This window comes from Schistocerca gregaria, chromosome 1 (genome assembly GCF_023897955.1).
Source record: "Schistocerca gregaria isolate iqSchGreg1 chromosome 1, iqSchGreg1.2, whole genome shotgun sequence".
Lineage (NCBI taxonomy): Eukaryota > Metazoa > Arthropoda > Insecta > Orthoptera > Acrididae > Schistocerca > Schistocerca gregaria.
This window is the reverse complement of record NC_064920.1, coordinates 448,332,790-448,347,977: the sequence shown is the minus strand read 5'-3', so window position 1 is coordinate 448,347,977 and position 15,188 is coordinate 448,332,790. Positions and strand designations below refer to the sequence as shown.

Sequence of the window (15,188 nt, the reverse complement as noted above, 5' to 3'; positions counted from 1 at the left end):
ATGTTAGGCAGGTAAAAAATTTTAAAACATATGAATCTAGGCAAAAAAAAAAATCAAGAGAGATTAAATGAAATACCTGTCTGACCTGTGTCAGTCAAAGGTCAAGTTAATTATTTTTTCTTTATGATATAGCAATTTATTATAACCAATAGAATCTCAAGCAATAAACAGTTGTTTCATTGTGTATGGGCTCCTGGAAATTTGTGTACTGTTTCACATGGTTTGTATTTTCAGCTGGTAATGGGTATGAAGCTCTACCAGTCAGTACTCTTCATGTTAATATGATGTCCTACCTGAAAATGGGGAAACTACAGTTGTCCATTGTTGCGAACATTTTGGCAACTCACCAATAATAAGATAACAATTTTGTTCCTACCAGTGGCGGTTACAGAAAAACCTCAAGGAGGGACACTAAAGATATCTTCAGAACTTTACATTTACAGTAATAATAATAATAATAAAAAAAAGTCAAGTCACATGCGAAGTTTAAGTAAGTTTTATTTAAAATGGTTATACACATACAGGGTGTTACAAAAAGGTACAGCCAAACTTTCAGGAAACATTCCTCACACACAAAGAAAGAAAATATGTTGTGGAGACATGTGTTCGGAAACACTTACTTTCCATGTTAGAGCTCATTTTATTACTTCTCTTCAAATAACATTAATCATGGAATGGAAACACACAGCATGACTTCAAACACTTTGTTACAGGAAATGTTCAAAATGTCCTCCGTTAGTGAGGATACATGCATCCACCCTCCGTCACATGGAATCCCTGATGCGCTGATGCAGCCCTGGAGAATGGCGTATTGTATCACAGCCATCCACAATACGAGGATGACGAGTCTCTGCATTTGGTACCGGGGTTGCGTAGACAAGAGCTTTCAAATGCCCCCATAAATGAAGGTCAAGAGGGTTGAGGTCAGGAGAGCATGGAGGCCATGGAATTGGTCTGCCTCTACCACTCCATCGGTCATCGAATCTGTTGTTGAGAAGTGTACAAACACTTCGACTGAAATGTGCAGGAGCTCAATCGTGCATGAACCACATGTTGTGTCGTACTTGTAAAGGCACATGTTCTGGCAGCACAGGTAGAGTATCCCGTATGAAATCATGATAACGTGCTGCATTGAGCGTAGTTGGAAGAGCATGGGGCCCAATCAAGACATCACCAACAATGCCTGCCCAAACTTTCACAGAAAATCTGTGTTGATTACGTTAGGGTTATCGTCATCTGCACGAAGAATTGCCTCCTCCATTCCAGGTGTCCGCGTCGTTCTAGGTCTTCCCCAGTCGCGAGTCATAGGCTGGAATGTTCCGTGCTCCCTAAGATGCCGATCAATTGCTTCGAATGTCTTCCTGTCAGGACACCTTCGTTCTGGAAATCTGTCTCAATACAAATGTACCGTGCCACGGCTATTGTCCCATGGTAATCCATACATCAAATGGGCATCTGCCAACTCCTTATTTGTAAACATTGCACTGACTGCAAAACTACGTTCGTGATGAACACTAACCTGTTGATCCTACGTAGTGATGTGCTTGATGCTAGTACTGTAGAGCAAAGTGTTTCATGTCAACACAAGCACGGAACTCAACATTACCTTCCTTCAATTGGGACAACTGGTGGTGAATCAAGGATCTACAGTACATACTGACGAAACTAAAATGAGCTCCAACATGGAAGTTAAGCGTTTCTGGACACATGTCCACATAACATCTTTTCTTTATTTGTGTGTGAGGAATGTTTCCTGAAAGTTTGGCCGTACCTTTTTGTAACACCCTGTATACAAGATAATGCCATCTTATAAAAATGTTACAGGTGTGGTTCTCTTCCTTAAATTATGGATTCTATGCACCTACTGGCAGGAGTGGTGTGGGTGGCAATGTGGGCGCCTCCACAAGGGGGGTTTACGCCCCATGTGCCCCTCATATGTATTTGCCACTGGTTCCTACTAACTTACTTGTTAAACTAAATTTTATCTTATTTGTTATACTAAATTTTGTTTTGTTTTACAGACCAATCACAAATTTTCAAGGATCTAATAATTTTGCAATATGTGTTCCTGCTCACATTTGTGAACTGCATTGTTGAATCTGGTGTGTAGTGCATACCAGACTTGCCCAAAGCATCAATATGGTGCTGTGTCCTGTTGTGCACATTAAGAAATCCGTGTCTGTGAGCATTACAGAACTGCCAGAACCTGTATTTTGGGTGTATACTTAATAAGTTGGGGAAGTCTCTGTGTGATAACTACACAAATAGGAAAAAGAAAACAGAGAAAAATGGTGGTCTTGTAAAGTGGTCATCCAAAATAAATACAAGGAAATTTAAGATAAATGCTATAATTAGCATTAAAGAAATCTCACTGACTGAAACATTCTCAACAAATTGCTTTGTGGAATACATTTGACTGCATAAAACTGTACCCAACCGGGATATGAACCTGAACATTTAACTACCCTGGTTCTTAAGTTTTGCAGGAAATATGTCCCACAACTGTGTATTTCTTAGCAATGGATTCTGAATTTGTTTAAAAACACCTCTCTTCAGTTTTCGAAAATGCTTGTTTTTTTGTGTGCTTCAAAGTTTGCAAGATTTGAGCAACTACATATCTTTATCTGTTTTTGTTTATAGCAGTTACTGCTCTACTATTCAGAAATGATTTTCTGTGTGTGTCACGGTCATTAAGAATGGAAGAGTAAGTAAGTATGTATTCTTGTTCTGCAGGATACGATGGCAAAACGGAATACTGTAATAGGAACACCTTTTTGGATGGCACCCGAAGTAATCCAGGAAATTGGCTACGACTGTGTGGCTGATATCTGGAGTTTAGGTACTCATGCTACATGTAATCATCATTCATAACATCCTAAAAACTAAATAAAGTGTTGGATAAAAGTATTGTTGTTTCAGGAATTACGGCTTTAGAGATGGCTGAGGGAAAGCCACCATATGGTGACATACATCCTATGAGGGCGATATTCATGATCCCCACAAAGCCGCCACCTTCATTTAGAGAGCCAGACCAGTGGTCACCAGAATTTATTGACTTTGTGAGTCGGTGTTTAGTGAAAAATCCAGAAGAAAGGGCCACAGCTACTGAGCTATTACACCATGAATTTATAGGTTTGTGTTCTGTCCTACTTATTCCTTTTATTTTTATGTAGTATTTTTAATAATGGCATATTAACAATTTTTAAAGTACTATATTGGCCTCAATATAAGCCACTTCTTTTTTTATCCAAAATTTGGCTATGAAAAATGAAGAGTGCAGCTTATGTGTGCGAACTTACGAACACCGTTTTATATTTGCGTCATAGAAACTTCAATTGCAGTGTTTGTTTAGTAGTTTAAAGTGTAACAACAATACTGCTAGTATTTCAAAATTAATTGTTGTGAGTGAGGTAACATTGTAATAATCATACATTGTAAACATTTTATTTGGATAGTGCCTGTTGTTGTGCTCATAATTCTGTTGTTTTGCACAATAGATAAAGCAAAATTTTCTCTAATTAAAGTGTAAAATATAGTCTTTGCCAGTAAGCGACAATGTCGAAAGAATGATGACCATCTTTGGAATACAGCACAGTTGTGTTATAAATTTGAAACTTGCCGTTAATCGTAATGTGAAGAGTGTGTGTAACAGAGAAACTGCAATTGTATGACTTGAATAACTCTAATGTGTGGTCTTGGATAACATTGGAGAATAAGTTGTGAGCTGTTGTTCTGTCTGGTAAATCATACAAGAGGCCAAAAGCTGAGAAAAATCCTGAACTTTTAAAGCTAGGGTTCAATATCAGTTGTTACTGCAAGTTTCTGTCTAGTAGTGGCCTCTCTGTCTGGCAAAATAGTTCACAAGCACAGAGACTGCAGATTTTGCTGAGAAACTTGACAATTTCTAGAGGCACTTGATCCAAATGTGGCCGTGATATATTTATCTTTTATTTCAGATTGGCTTAGTTTTAGGATATGCAGAGTGTTATAAAGATGATGGGTTATAACGGTGTGAAAAATATCTCATTAAAGAAGCTACAAATGAAAAACAAAGAATTACTGTAAAGATACATAGATACATTATGGCAGATTGAGGAAAGCTGCTCTCTGCCCCCCCCCCCCCCCCCCTCCTCATCCATTCCCCACTCCCCACCCCATAGTATTCTAAAGTGTGAAACATTGCTCAAAGAAAATTTCCCACAGGGGTCAGTGATGCATTTCCAGGAAAAAGGTTTGATGAAGGCGAAGCTTAATAATGGATTTGCTGGCTACTGTTTGCAATTGCAAACCTGTTGCACTACTCACACACCTAAAGTAAAGGATAAGACAGATCTAGTTATCATACCTCAAAGTATGACTGAAATGCAGGTGGCTGATGAAAATGTAAAAAGCCATTTAGAGCTTGTCTCCAAAAACCCATTTTGATTGGCTTTTAGACTCGCTTACAGTGTTATATTTGAGTGGAATATCTACCATGGTGTAAGACTCAGCAGGTTCAAGAACTGTTGTGTGTCTAGTGTCCTGGACTGGAGCCATAACAACGTACAGGAGCAGGCAGATGGACATACTGACAGTGGTGAAACAAATGTTAGTAGTGAAACTAACAATGGTATGTCAAGCCTGTGATAAGCAGCAGCATACATCTGTGCAATTTATCTACAGTACACTATAAGCAAATATGATAAAGAGTTGACTGTATTGTGAAAAGCTTTCCATATGGGTAATATGACATGACATTTTTTTTCCTCTAATGCATTTTCATCTCTCCCAGCCACCCATCCCTTCACCCCAATCTATAAAATTAAAGGTACAGCTTATATATGGACCAATATGGTAATTTCTCTCCTTATAGATACAATGTTGGAGTTGTTTAACTTGTGGCCATGTTTCTTTTTTTCATTTTAGTACAATAAAAGTTATGTATGTGGTGGTTTATTTTTTGTGTAAATTGTTGTCTCGTATTATGTAAGAGATAAAATCTGCTTCCAGGAAATGCCAAACAGCCAAACATATTAAGTCAGATGATTGCAGAAGCACGTGAAATACGAGAAAATCAGAGTTACAGAAATGTAGTGAGCTCTTCAGCTGCTGGAGCTGCTAAACAAAATCATGCAGATGAATCAGTAAGTGAACTGGAAAGTCAGATTCTTTACTATTTGTATTTCTTGATGTCCATAACCTTGAACTTATGGACATAATTCTTGTTTAAAAGTCTCAGATTTTTTAAACTTTTTTTTCCGAGTATTTTTGGCTGTGATAGTTAACAGGTATTGTGAAATAGCTATGTTTCTGTAAAAGAGAACTTAATAAAAAGTGAATGCTCATGAGAGATATTGTTCTGAATCTGAAATAATATATAACAGAAGTAACACAGATGTGTTATTACACATTACAAAACGAAAAAATTAAAAAAAAAAAAAAAACAAGGATTGTTTGTCTAAAAGAACATGACTCATTTTTTGTGTTTATAACACTAATCAGGGCCCTGAGTTCATCAGTAAACCTAGGTGCATGTTAAGAAGGTGAAATAGTTTAAAAGTCAACTCTCTCTCTCTCTCTCTCTCTCTCTCTCTCTCTCTCTCTCTCTCTCTCGTGTGTGTGAGTGTGTGTGTGTGTGTGTAGAATAGTTACAGCAGATATAACTTGCATCCAGCACTATATACCACAGTTAAGGCACCTCTGTATAGAGTGGAATCACCCAGGAAAACCAAGGAAGCGAAAAGTTAAAAAACAACTTTCTGGGAGCAAAGTTACGCTACATTTATTTGGGGGGGGGGGGGGGGGGGGCTGTTCTGGAAGATTACCTAGGGTGATGATCTATGATAAACAGTGGATGATTAAGAAACATGATAGCCAAAAAGTGTAGATACTTGCTCAGTTACCATCATATTTATTGTACATTGAGGAGATATGATGAAGAAAAGTAGTTAACAGATGCTTTGTTGACATTGTTACAGGATGAGGATGAAGTTGTAAATAACAAAACTATGCTGCAGTATCCTGCAGATTCTGGAACATTAGTGCCAACACGCGATGTTGTCGATGGTACCTTGGTGCCTTGTCGGGACAATGCTACTTTGGTTCCCAATAGTGATGCTGGAACAATGGTTGAACTGCAGTCCAATCTGGGTACAATGGTAATAAACAGTGATACTGAGGAGGAGCCTACAATGAAAAGTAAGTGTCCATTTTGTTTTTACTTCTGATAGGATTGTTAGGGTGACCTGCAACAGCAGAAAGCTGTGAATCAAATAGAATATTAATGTGCGCTATTTACATATTTTTCTAATAGCCTCACTTAAGCTAACACAGGATCACCAAAAACATTACCAAAAAAATTAAATAATTTTGTCTCTTAAAAATTGTACTCTTTTGATAAAAGTTGTTGTCCATGGCAGAATAAAGATTTAGTCCTGTATATCAACTTATGATTCTGATAATGTAGTTGGAGGAAAGTTTTCTGATGAAACATTTGTTTGTAAACAAAAATTACTTTCTTTTGTAGGGCATGACACAGGTCCAGGTGAACTGGGAAAAAAGTATCGCCCACTATTTCTCGATCACTTTGACAAGAAAGAAGCTGAGAACATAAAGGTGAAGAACTAGTTCAATAATGAGTTGAAGTAATCTTAAGTACAGACGTCTTACTGACTAAATTATTTCTGCTAGATATTAGATTAACATAATAGATACACTTGGTTTTCCACATAGGATATGAAGCTTTTTGTATTTGTAGACTTGGCTGTTTTCTGCTGTGGCAGGTACCGAAACTGTTCATGGCATGGTCGTAGCATCTATCGCAAGGAAGTCACCTTATGTTAAAACCCTGCTTCATAGAAACTAAGATCAGGAATTAGTTGAGAGTAAACAAAATCAACAGAACTTATGAGTGAAAATTTTGCTTCACTATATTGCTAAAAGATAATAAATGGTTGGTAATAGCACTTGTAGTTCTGGATTATGAAGTTTTCCCATCATATTGGGTATACCAAGTTTTAAGACTGCAACCATGTCTCATTCACTTTCTGCCATTATATTTCCACTGAACATTTATCTGTTACCTTCTGGTCAGCTTAGCAAGTTATCTTATTTAATGGCTCGTTTCACTAGAGATAGCATTATACTAATAAGAATATGAAAAGCAACAGATAGTCCCATCAGTGGTAAAATAGGAAACTCCTTCTATCTCACAAATTGACACGTGATGACCTTAGTTGCACTCTTGTCATCTTCACTGAGACCAGTAAGGGGAAATAATTGGATTCCATTCATTATCCCACTGATAGCCTCTACCAGTGGCCCTTCAATAATGAGTCCAAAAAGAACATTTCTGTAAGGCTATGTTCACTCTGCATGCCTGACCTGGTAATGAAGAGGGCGAAAAACCACTTCTTTGATTTTCACAATGTAAAACCTTTTGGTGGTGTAAGAGACCATGCCTCATTGTTTTATGAATGTATTTTTTCCATAAAAACTTTACTTTCCCTGTGAAAAGTACTATTTTTCATTTTGCTCCCTTTTTAAGTCCAGTAACATCAATCAATTTTGAAGAAATTATGTAGTTAAAAAGTCTGACTTTGGTACAGGTGGTATTGCAGCCTCTTAGATTCTTAACAAATTTTCAGTTTTGCAAGTCTGAGAGCATAGTACCACGAGTTGATAATAATGAGTTCTAGATTACTGTTTTAACAGAGTAAAGGAAGGAATATTAGGATTTAACATGATGTCGATATTGAGATTATCAGAGGCAGTTAACAGAAAGAATAATGGGCAAGTTTGAGAGTAGCCTCGAACACTGCATTGCAGATGAATTAATTACTGTCAATCGATGGAGGTGTATGTTATTGTTCGTTTCCCCATTCCCACTGCTACCCCCACCACCACCAAAACCACCGTTTCCACTGCCACCAGCTGGCGGACCGAGCTATACCAGCAAGAGAATCATCTCTCTTCAGCAGGTGATATACATTCTGGTGAATAAAATAGTGCAGCCATCAGTTTTTCACTGCCAACCAGTCTGTGCTATCATATAGAACCAGGAATTCATTTCTTTATTGTTACTGTTTTGACAGTGCAGTGGCTCATTGAGTGTTCAATCACATAAGAAATTAGATGTTATAGGCTCATCCCATGTATAGTTGCAGACATTTAGGAGAGTGTTTTTAAATAAAGAAAAAAAAGCTTTCCTGAAAAATTTTATTCGTATCACAGAACGAATCACAATACATTTCAGTATGTGCTGCAAAACATTGAATATCAGACCCATGTCAGGATATAATTAGCATTGTTGTACCATCATCTTCAGCAATATCTTGCAGTGCCTTCATCAAAGATATTTTGACTGTGTCAAGTTACAAAAGTACAATACTTTTCCCCATTAGATTTTTTCTTTATGATTGAGTTCGACCAGAACCAATGACAACCTGTCTGAATGATCTTCTGTCCTTTGTCTTATGACACTGGTTGATATCTGTGTATTCAAGGCAAGCTGCCATGGAACAGTAGGTCTGCAACTATTCAGTTATGAGGAAATGAGCATTTTTTTTATTTTGTCTGTCTCGGTTGGACCAATATGAAACTTACTGCAGTAGTTACTGGTTTCAGGTTGACATCCCCATTCTCAAATGACCTAACTGTTTGGTTGTGTCTTTCCGATGCGACAGTCATGTAAGCTAATATCAATGAGAGTACTTGTTGCCCACAGTATACCTTACTGTAGACAAGTTACACATGTCTTTTGGCTCCGCTGTGGGTCAGAGGGTTAGAATAGGCCTGAGGTATTCCGGTCTGTCGTAAGAGGTGACTAAAAGGAGTCTCGCACATTTCGACCTTTATTTGATGGTGCCCTGTGGGGTTTGACCTCTATCCTTCTAAATTTTCTGAAAGAGCGAGCCAACTAGGGAAGGGCGCCTTACATGGTGCACCTTGTTCATCATGTGCTGAGACCTCTCGCATCCTTCGTCGACGTGGATCTGCCCTTTCGCTCATTCTCCAGCTCTTGGTGAGGTCACCCTCGTGGGTGTGTTTTCCTTCATCCACTGTGGAGTATCGCTTTCTGTGCTGATGACGATAATGGACTTCCTAGCTCGTTTGCACCTGATATCCAGCACGATAGCCAGTATGTTGTAGTGGGGCCACCATGCACCCTGTTGGTTGTAGCCCCTGACCACAAAGGGATCGCTCTGTTGATGCCTGCACCGTTAACTCCCCACGTATGCCAAGGAGTAGATGCACATCACCCTTGGGCATTGGGACTACCGGCTATGGCCATCCTGCTAGGTGGCCTTTGCTGTGGGTGACATCCGGCTGGATGACACGCGATGAAGCATAGTCCATCATCGCTTGCTGGTGGTGAAGTACCAGCAGTCTCTAAGCTTTAACAAGCTCAATTCAACACACAGAGGTACGCCCCCAAATTGTTCTCCTCCCTGGCCACACTATGAGAGGAACGCCAGGCTAAGGATGGCAGGGAAACTTATTTGTCCTGCTACCTACATGTACTAGAGTTGATGGGAATCTTTCCTGTCAATGAAGCCTCAGTTTTTTGTGGAGCATTTAGAGGACAAGTTTGGAGGGCTTGACAAAAATGCAGTCAGGGTCAGTGTTGGTGAAAATATCATCCTCTACCCAATTACGGGCATTATTCATTTGTGAAAAGCTGGGGGATGTTTGTGTTACCATAACACACCATAAGAGCTTAAATGTGGTCCAGGGTATTATATTGCACAGGGACTTTCTTTCACAGTCTGATGACGAGCTGTGTGCCAATGAAGAGCGATGAGGTGTTCATTTTGCCCTGTACCTTCATCTAGGCCTTAGAGGGCGACACATTACCCGAGAAGGTCAAGGTGATAGTCTACTGTTGTAATGTCAAGCTATATATCCCTCTCCTGATGCGGTACTTTAAGTGCTGGAAGTTCAGCCATATGTCTTCCCGCTGTACTTCCAGCAACTCATGTCGAGATTGTGGATGTTCATCACATCCCAAACTGCATGTGCCCCACCTCCCATCTGTCTCAACTGCAGAGCGCACCATTCCCGTTGCTAGCCGGACTGTAGGATTTTACAGAAGAAAGAAAAGTAATGGAGTACAAGACCTTGGACCGACTGACATACACTGAGGCAAGAGAAAATATGAGGCAACATACTGTGCATATGGCATCAACTTACGCTGGCGCTATGTCACCAGTTCTAGCACCTTCCATTCTGTTGTGTACAGTTGCATCTCAAATCCATCAGACTCCACCTGCCCCCTTGATGGTGGGGGGCCACTTCTATCCCTGTTGCTCTCACCACTTTTTGGGAGCAATGCCCCCCCCCCCTCCCCCAACCATCAGGGATGTCTGCCACCCTCCTCAGCCGGAGAGGTATAAGTCTTCTTTGGCTACTCTCACTCGGAAGGGGTCGCTTTGGTCACTCCCTTCCCAGGTTCCTACCAGTGGCAAAGCACACACCCGCCAGTGGCTGAAGCATCCATAGGTAGCTGGTCGTAGGGCTTCACGATCCTCAGCAATGGCTTAGACTGGATCAGTGAAGCTCTCCCAGCCGGAAAAACCTAAGGACCAGTGGGAGGAACCAAAAAAGAAAAAGGCCACCAAGAACCAAGGCACTGCAGTGGCACCCACACCACCACTACCAACAAGCTCAGCATCTGAGGATGAAATGGAGATTCTGGCGTCCACCAAGGTCCTAGATCTTGCTGGTTGCTCAGGCACAATGGATATTGATTGCACAGGTACTCATCCAGTGGCAGCAGGTGACGCTGAGGCAAAGATTGCCTCATTAAGCATTTCATGCCTTTCCAGTCTCACTATCATGTCATCCTCCAGTGGAATTGTGCCGGTTTTTTCCACCACCTGGCTGAGCTGCAGCAATTGTTAAGCTTTATGCCTGCTTTCTGCATTGCCCTCCAGGAAACCTGGTTCCGAGCAATGCGGATCCCTGCCCATCGTGGCTACGGGTATTACAAGAATCGTAGTGAATATAATAGAGTGTCAGGTGGAGTTTGAATTTATGTCCTGAACTCGGTATGTTGTGAACCTGTGCTCCTTCGAACTCCTCTTGAAGCTGTGGCTGTCAGGATACGAACGGCGCAGGAAATACTTTCCTCCAGATCGTGGAGTACCCCTGAATGCACTGGCTGCACCCATTCAACAACTCCCTAAACCTTTTCCACTTCTAGAAGATTTTAACACCCATGTGTGGCACTGTGTGTACTGGACGAGGTAGAGATATTTACTGTCTCAGCTCAACCTCTGCCTCCTGAATACTAGGGCCACCACACATTTCAGTGTGGCTCACAGTAGTTACTCGGCCATTGGTTTTTCACTTTGCAGCGCAGGACCTCTCCCATCTATCCACTGGAAAGCACATGATGACCTGTGTGGTAGTGACCACTTCCCCATCTTTCTGTCACTCCCCACTGTCATGCCCATGGACGCCTAACCAGATTGGCTTTCAACAAGGCAGACTGGGAAGCCTTCACCTCTGCTGTCTCCATTGAATCTCCCCCAAATGGTGCCATCGGTGTTGCGGTTGAGCAGGTCACTAGAAAGATTGTTTCTGCGGTGGAAAAGGCAATCCCTTGTTTTTTAGGGTGCCCCCGGTGAAAGTCGGTACCTTGGTGGTCGCTGGAAGTCACTTAGGCAATTAAAGAGCGTCGATGAGCTCTATGATCACGTAAGCAGCACCCTTCCCTGCCTAATAGCCTTTAAGCAGCTCTGTGCCCACATTCGCTAGCTTATAAAAAGGCAGAAACAGTGTTGGGGGAGGTATGTCTCGACTATTGGGTGCCATAAATCACCTTCCCAAGTCTGGATGAAGATCAGACATGTTTTTGGGTACCAGAACCCAACAGTTGTCCCTGACATTACCATCAATGGTGTGTTATCTACCGATGCAAACGCGATTGCCGAGCACTTTGTTAAGCACTTTGTGGAGAATTAACCCACAGCATTTTGTACTCTCAAATGGCGGCTGGACAGGAAAGTCCTCTTGTTCATTGCATGCCACAATGAACCCTATAATGCCCCATTCACAGAGTGGGAACTCCTTAGTGTCCATGGACATTGCCCCAACATAGCTTCTGGGCCAGATTGGATCCACAGTCAGACGATTAAACATCTCTCATCTGACTACAAGCGACATCTCCTCGTCATCTTCAACCGGATCTGGTGTGATGGTGTCTTTCCATCGCAATGGCAGGAGAGCACAGTCATGTGGCCTAGTGGCTCCATGTCAGGGTGGCTTCTGCCAGGGTCGCTCTACCACTGATAATCTTGTGTCCTTCGAGTCTGCCATCCAAACCGCCTTTTCCAGATGCCATTATCTTGTTGCCATCTTTTTGACTTAAGAAAAGCTTATGACACTACCTGATGAAATCATCATCCTTGCCACATTGTATGAGAGCTGTCTCTGGGACCCACTCCTGATTTTTATCCAAAATTTCTTGTCGCTCCGTAGTTTCCTTGTCCAAGTTGGTGCTTCCCTTGGTTTCTCCCATATCCTGGAGAATGGAGTCCCACAGGGCTCTGTATTGAGTGTGTCTCCATTTTTAGTGGCCATTAATGGCCTAGCGGCAGCTGTAGGGCCATCCGTCTCACCTTCAACCTGTATAGACGACTTCTGCATTTCATACTGCTCCACGAGTACTGGTGTTGCTGAGTGGGGCCTACAGGGAGCCATCCACAAGGCACAATCATGGGCTCTAGCCCATGTCTTCCAGTTTTCACCTGCGATGTTGTGTATCATGCACTTCTGTCGGCATTGTACTGTTCATCCAGAACCAGAACTGTACCTTAATGACAATGCATTCACTGTAGTGGAGACATATTGATTCTTAGGACTGGTTTTCAATGCTCGGTTGACTTGGCTTCCTCACCTTGGTCAGCTTAAGTAGAAGTGCTGGCAGCACCTCAAGGCCCTCTGCTGCCTGAGAAACACCAACTGTGGTACAAATTACTCTACACTGCTGCAGCTCTACAGAGCTCTTGTTCAATCCCGCCTTGACTATGGGAGTCTGGTTTATGGTTTGGCAGCACCCTCAGCATTGCATTTACTCGACCCAGTGCACCACTGTTCGGTTCGCTTAGTGACGGGTGCTTTTAGGATGAGACTGGTGTCCTGGTTGAGGCTTGACTTCCTCCATTGAAGGTTAGGCCTGCGCAACTGCTCGCCAGTTACGTTGCACACGTTCATAGTTCTCCTAAGCAGCCAAATTACTGTCTCCTTTTCCCACCCATGGCGATTAATCTCCCACATTGGCGGCTCAGGTCAGGGCTTATGATTGCGGTTTACATCTGACACCTTATAACTGAAATGGAATCCTTCCCTTTACCACCTCCTATCCATGGTGGATCTGCATACACCACCATGGTGTACACCTAGGCCTCAGATTCGGCTGGACCTTTCGCATGACCCTAAGGATTCAGGTACTCCCGCAGCTCTACGCTCTCATTTCCTCTCAATTCTTGACGTGTTCCGGGGCTCTGAAGTGGTTTACACCAATGGCTCAATGGCTGATTGTCATGTTGGCTTCGCCTATGTCCAGAGGCCATATTGAACAGCATTCCTTGCCCAATTGCTGCCATGTATTCACTTCAGAGCTGGTGGTCATATCTCGTGCAATTCAGTATATCCGTTCATGCCCTGGGGAGTCGTTCCTTCTGTGTACTGACTCCTTGAGCAGCCTGCAAGCTACTGACCAGTGTTACCCTCGTCATCCTAAGGCAGCAACTATCCAGGAGTCCATCTATGCCCTGGAACAGTTCAGTCCGTCAGTAGTGTTTGTCTGGACCCCGGCACATGCCGGAATCCCAGGCAATGAACTTGCTGACAGGCTGGCCAAACAGGTTACATGGAAACCACTTCTGGAGGTAGGCATCTCTGAGCCTGACCTGCGTCCCACTGCAGGGTTTTTTGGCTTTGGGAGATTGAATGGCATAACAGTACAAACAATAAATTGGATGTTATTTAGGAGACTACGAATGTGGGAAGTCGTCTATGCGGGCCTCTCACCGGGAGTCAGTTGTCCTCTGCTGGCTCTGCATTGGCCACACTTGGGTGACCCACGGTTACCTCTTGTCTCGTGAAGACCCACCTCGGTGTTGGTGTGGCACCCGGTTGACAGTGGCAATATTCTGGTGCACCGTCGCACTCTGACTGCCCTGCGACTGGACTCATTGCTGTTAATTTTATCTGACAAAGCCTCATTGGCTGATTTAGTTTTACATTTTATTCATGAGAATGGGTTTTATCATTTGATCTAAGTCTTAGCACATGTACTTTGTCTCTCTGTGCCCAACCTAGTGCTTTTAGGGTGGGAGGTTTTAATGTGTTGCAGAGTGGCTGGTTTCTTCTTTTCTTTTTATTCTCGTGGTCAGCCAGCCATGGTAATCTGCATTCTTGTTTTAATCTCTTCTACTTGTGTCTTGCGTCTCTGTGGTTTTCTTGTCCAATTTTGTCCGTTTTACTATTTGTTGCCCTTCAGTCATTCTTGTGGTTTTTTCTTTTTTTCCAGCTGTGTTATGTATGTCTGGATTGTTTTACTCCCACACTTGTGGAATTATTTTAATCACAACGAGGGACCAATGACATAAGAGTTTGGTCCCTTCCTCCCTCTTTTAAACCAAGCAACTAACCATGTCCTTAAGCAGCATATTGTGTGAGTAGGTACAGTTAATAACAGGGTGTGTGGTTTGAGAATGGGTGTGTCAGCCTGAAACTGATAACCACTGCAGCAAAATATTATATCAGTGCAACTGACATGGAGCTGCTTCAGTTCCAAGGGCTCCATATAGTCAGTGAGAGCCCATTGTCCCCACTGTCTTGAGAATTTTCAACCTATCAATCTGTGTGAGAAAATTGGAGATACATTGGAACTAAAATGGTTTTTAAGAAATTGTGGTGAAACTGATGCCAAATGGAACTACATTTTGGTGAACTTATTCCTGGATCATCTGACCTGATCTTGTTAAGTTTTTCAAGTTATTCTCTGTAACTATCTATGGCGTTCCCATTAGAATTTCACTACCTTACATTGAAGACTAATAAGAAAGTGTAAGAGATGTGCCTTCTTACTTTCCAGTAGTTGAAGGTCTATGTGAATGGATGAACAAGTATCTCTCCTTGTATCATTACAATACTTGTAATTTTTCCTTGCTGTTTGGGAAATTATACAGAACTTCTTC

The 15,188-nt window shown here is 42.0% G+C and overlaps 1 protein-coding gene across 12 annotated transcripts in view; it reads left to right on the top strand.

Moving 5' to 3' along the window:
• Positions 1-15,188, top strand: part of LOC126352059 (serine/threonine-protein kinase 3) — a 309,100-nt gene that overhangs the window by 274,101 nt on the left and 19,811 nt on the right. For all 12 annotated transcript variants that reach the window (XM_050002664.1, XM_050002666.1, XM_050002662.1 and 9 more), the window contains 5 exons: positions 2,734-2,839; positions 2,920-3,132; positions 4,990-5,123; positions 5,958-6,177; positions 6,506-6,594. In XM_050002664.1, the coding sequence (XP_049858621.1) occupies positions 2,734-2,839; positions 2,920-3,132; positions 4,990-5,123; positions 5,958-6,177; positions 6,506-6,594 (762 nt within the window). The remainder of the gene's footprint in view (positions 1-2,733; positions 2,840-2,919; positions 3,133-4,989; positions 5,124-5,957; positions 6,178-6,505; positions 6,595-15,188) is intronic.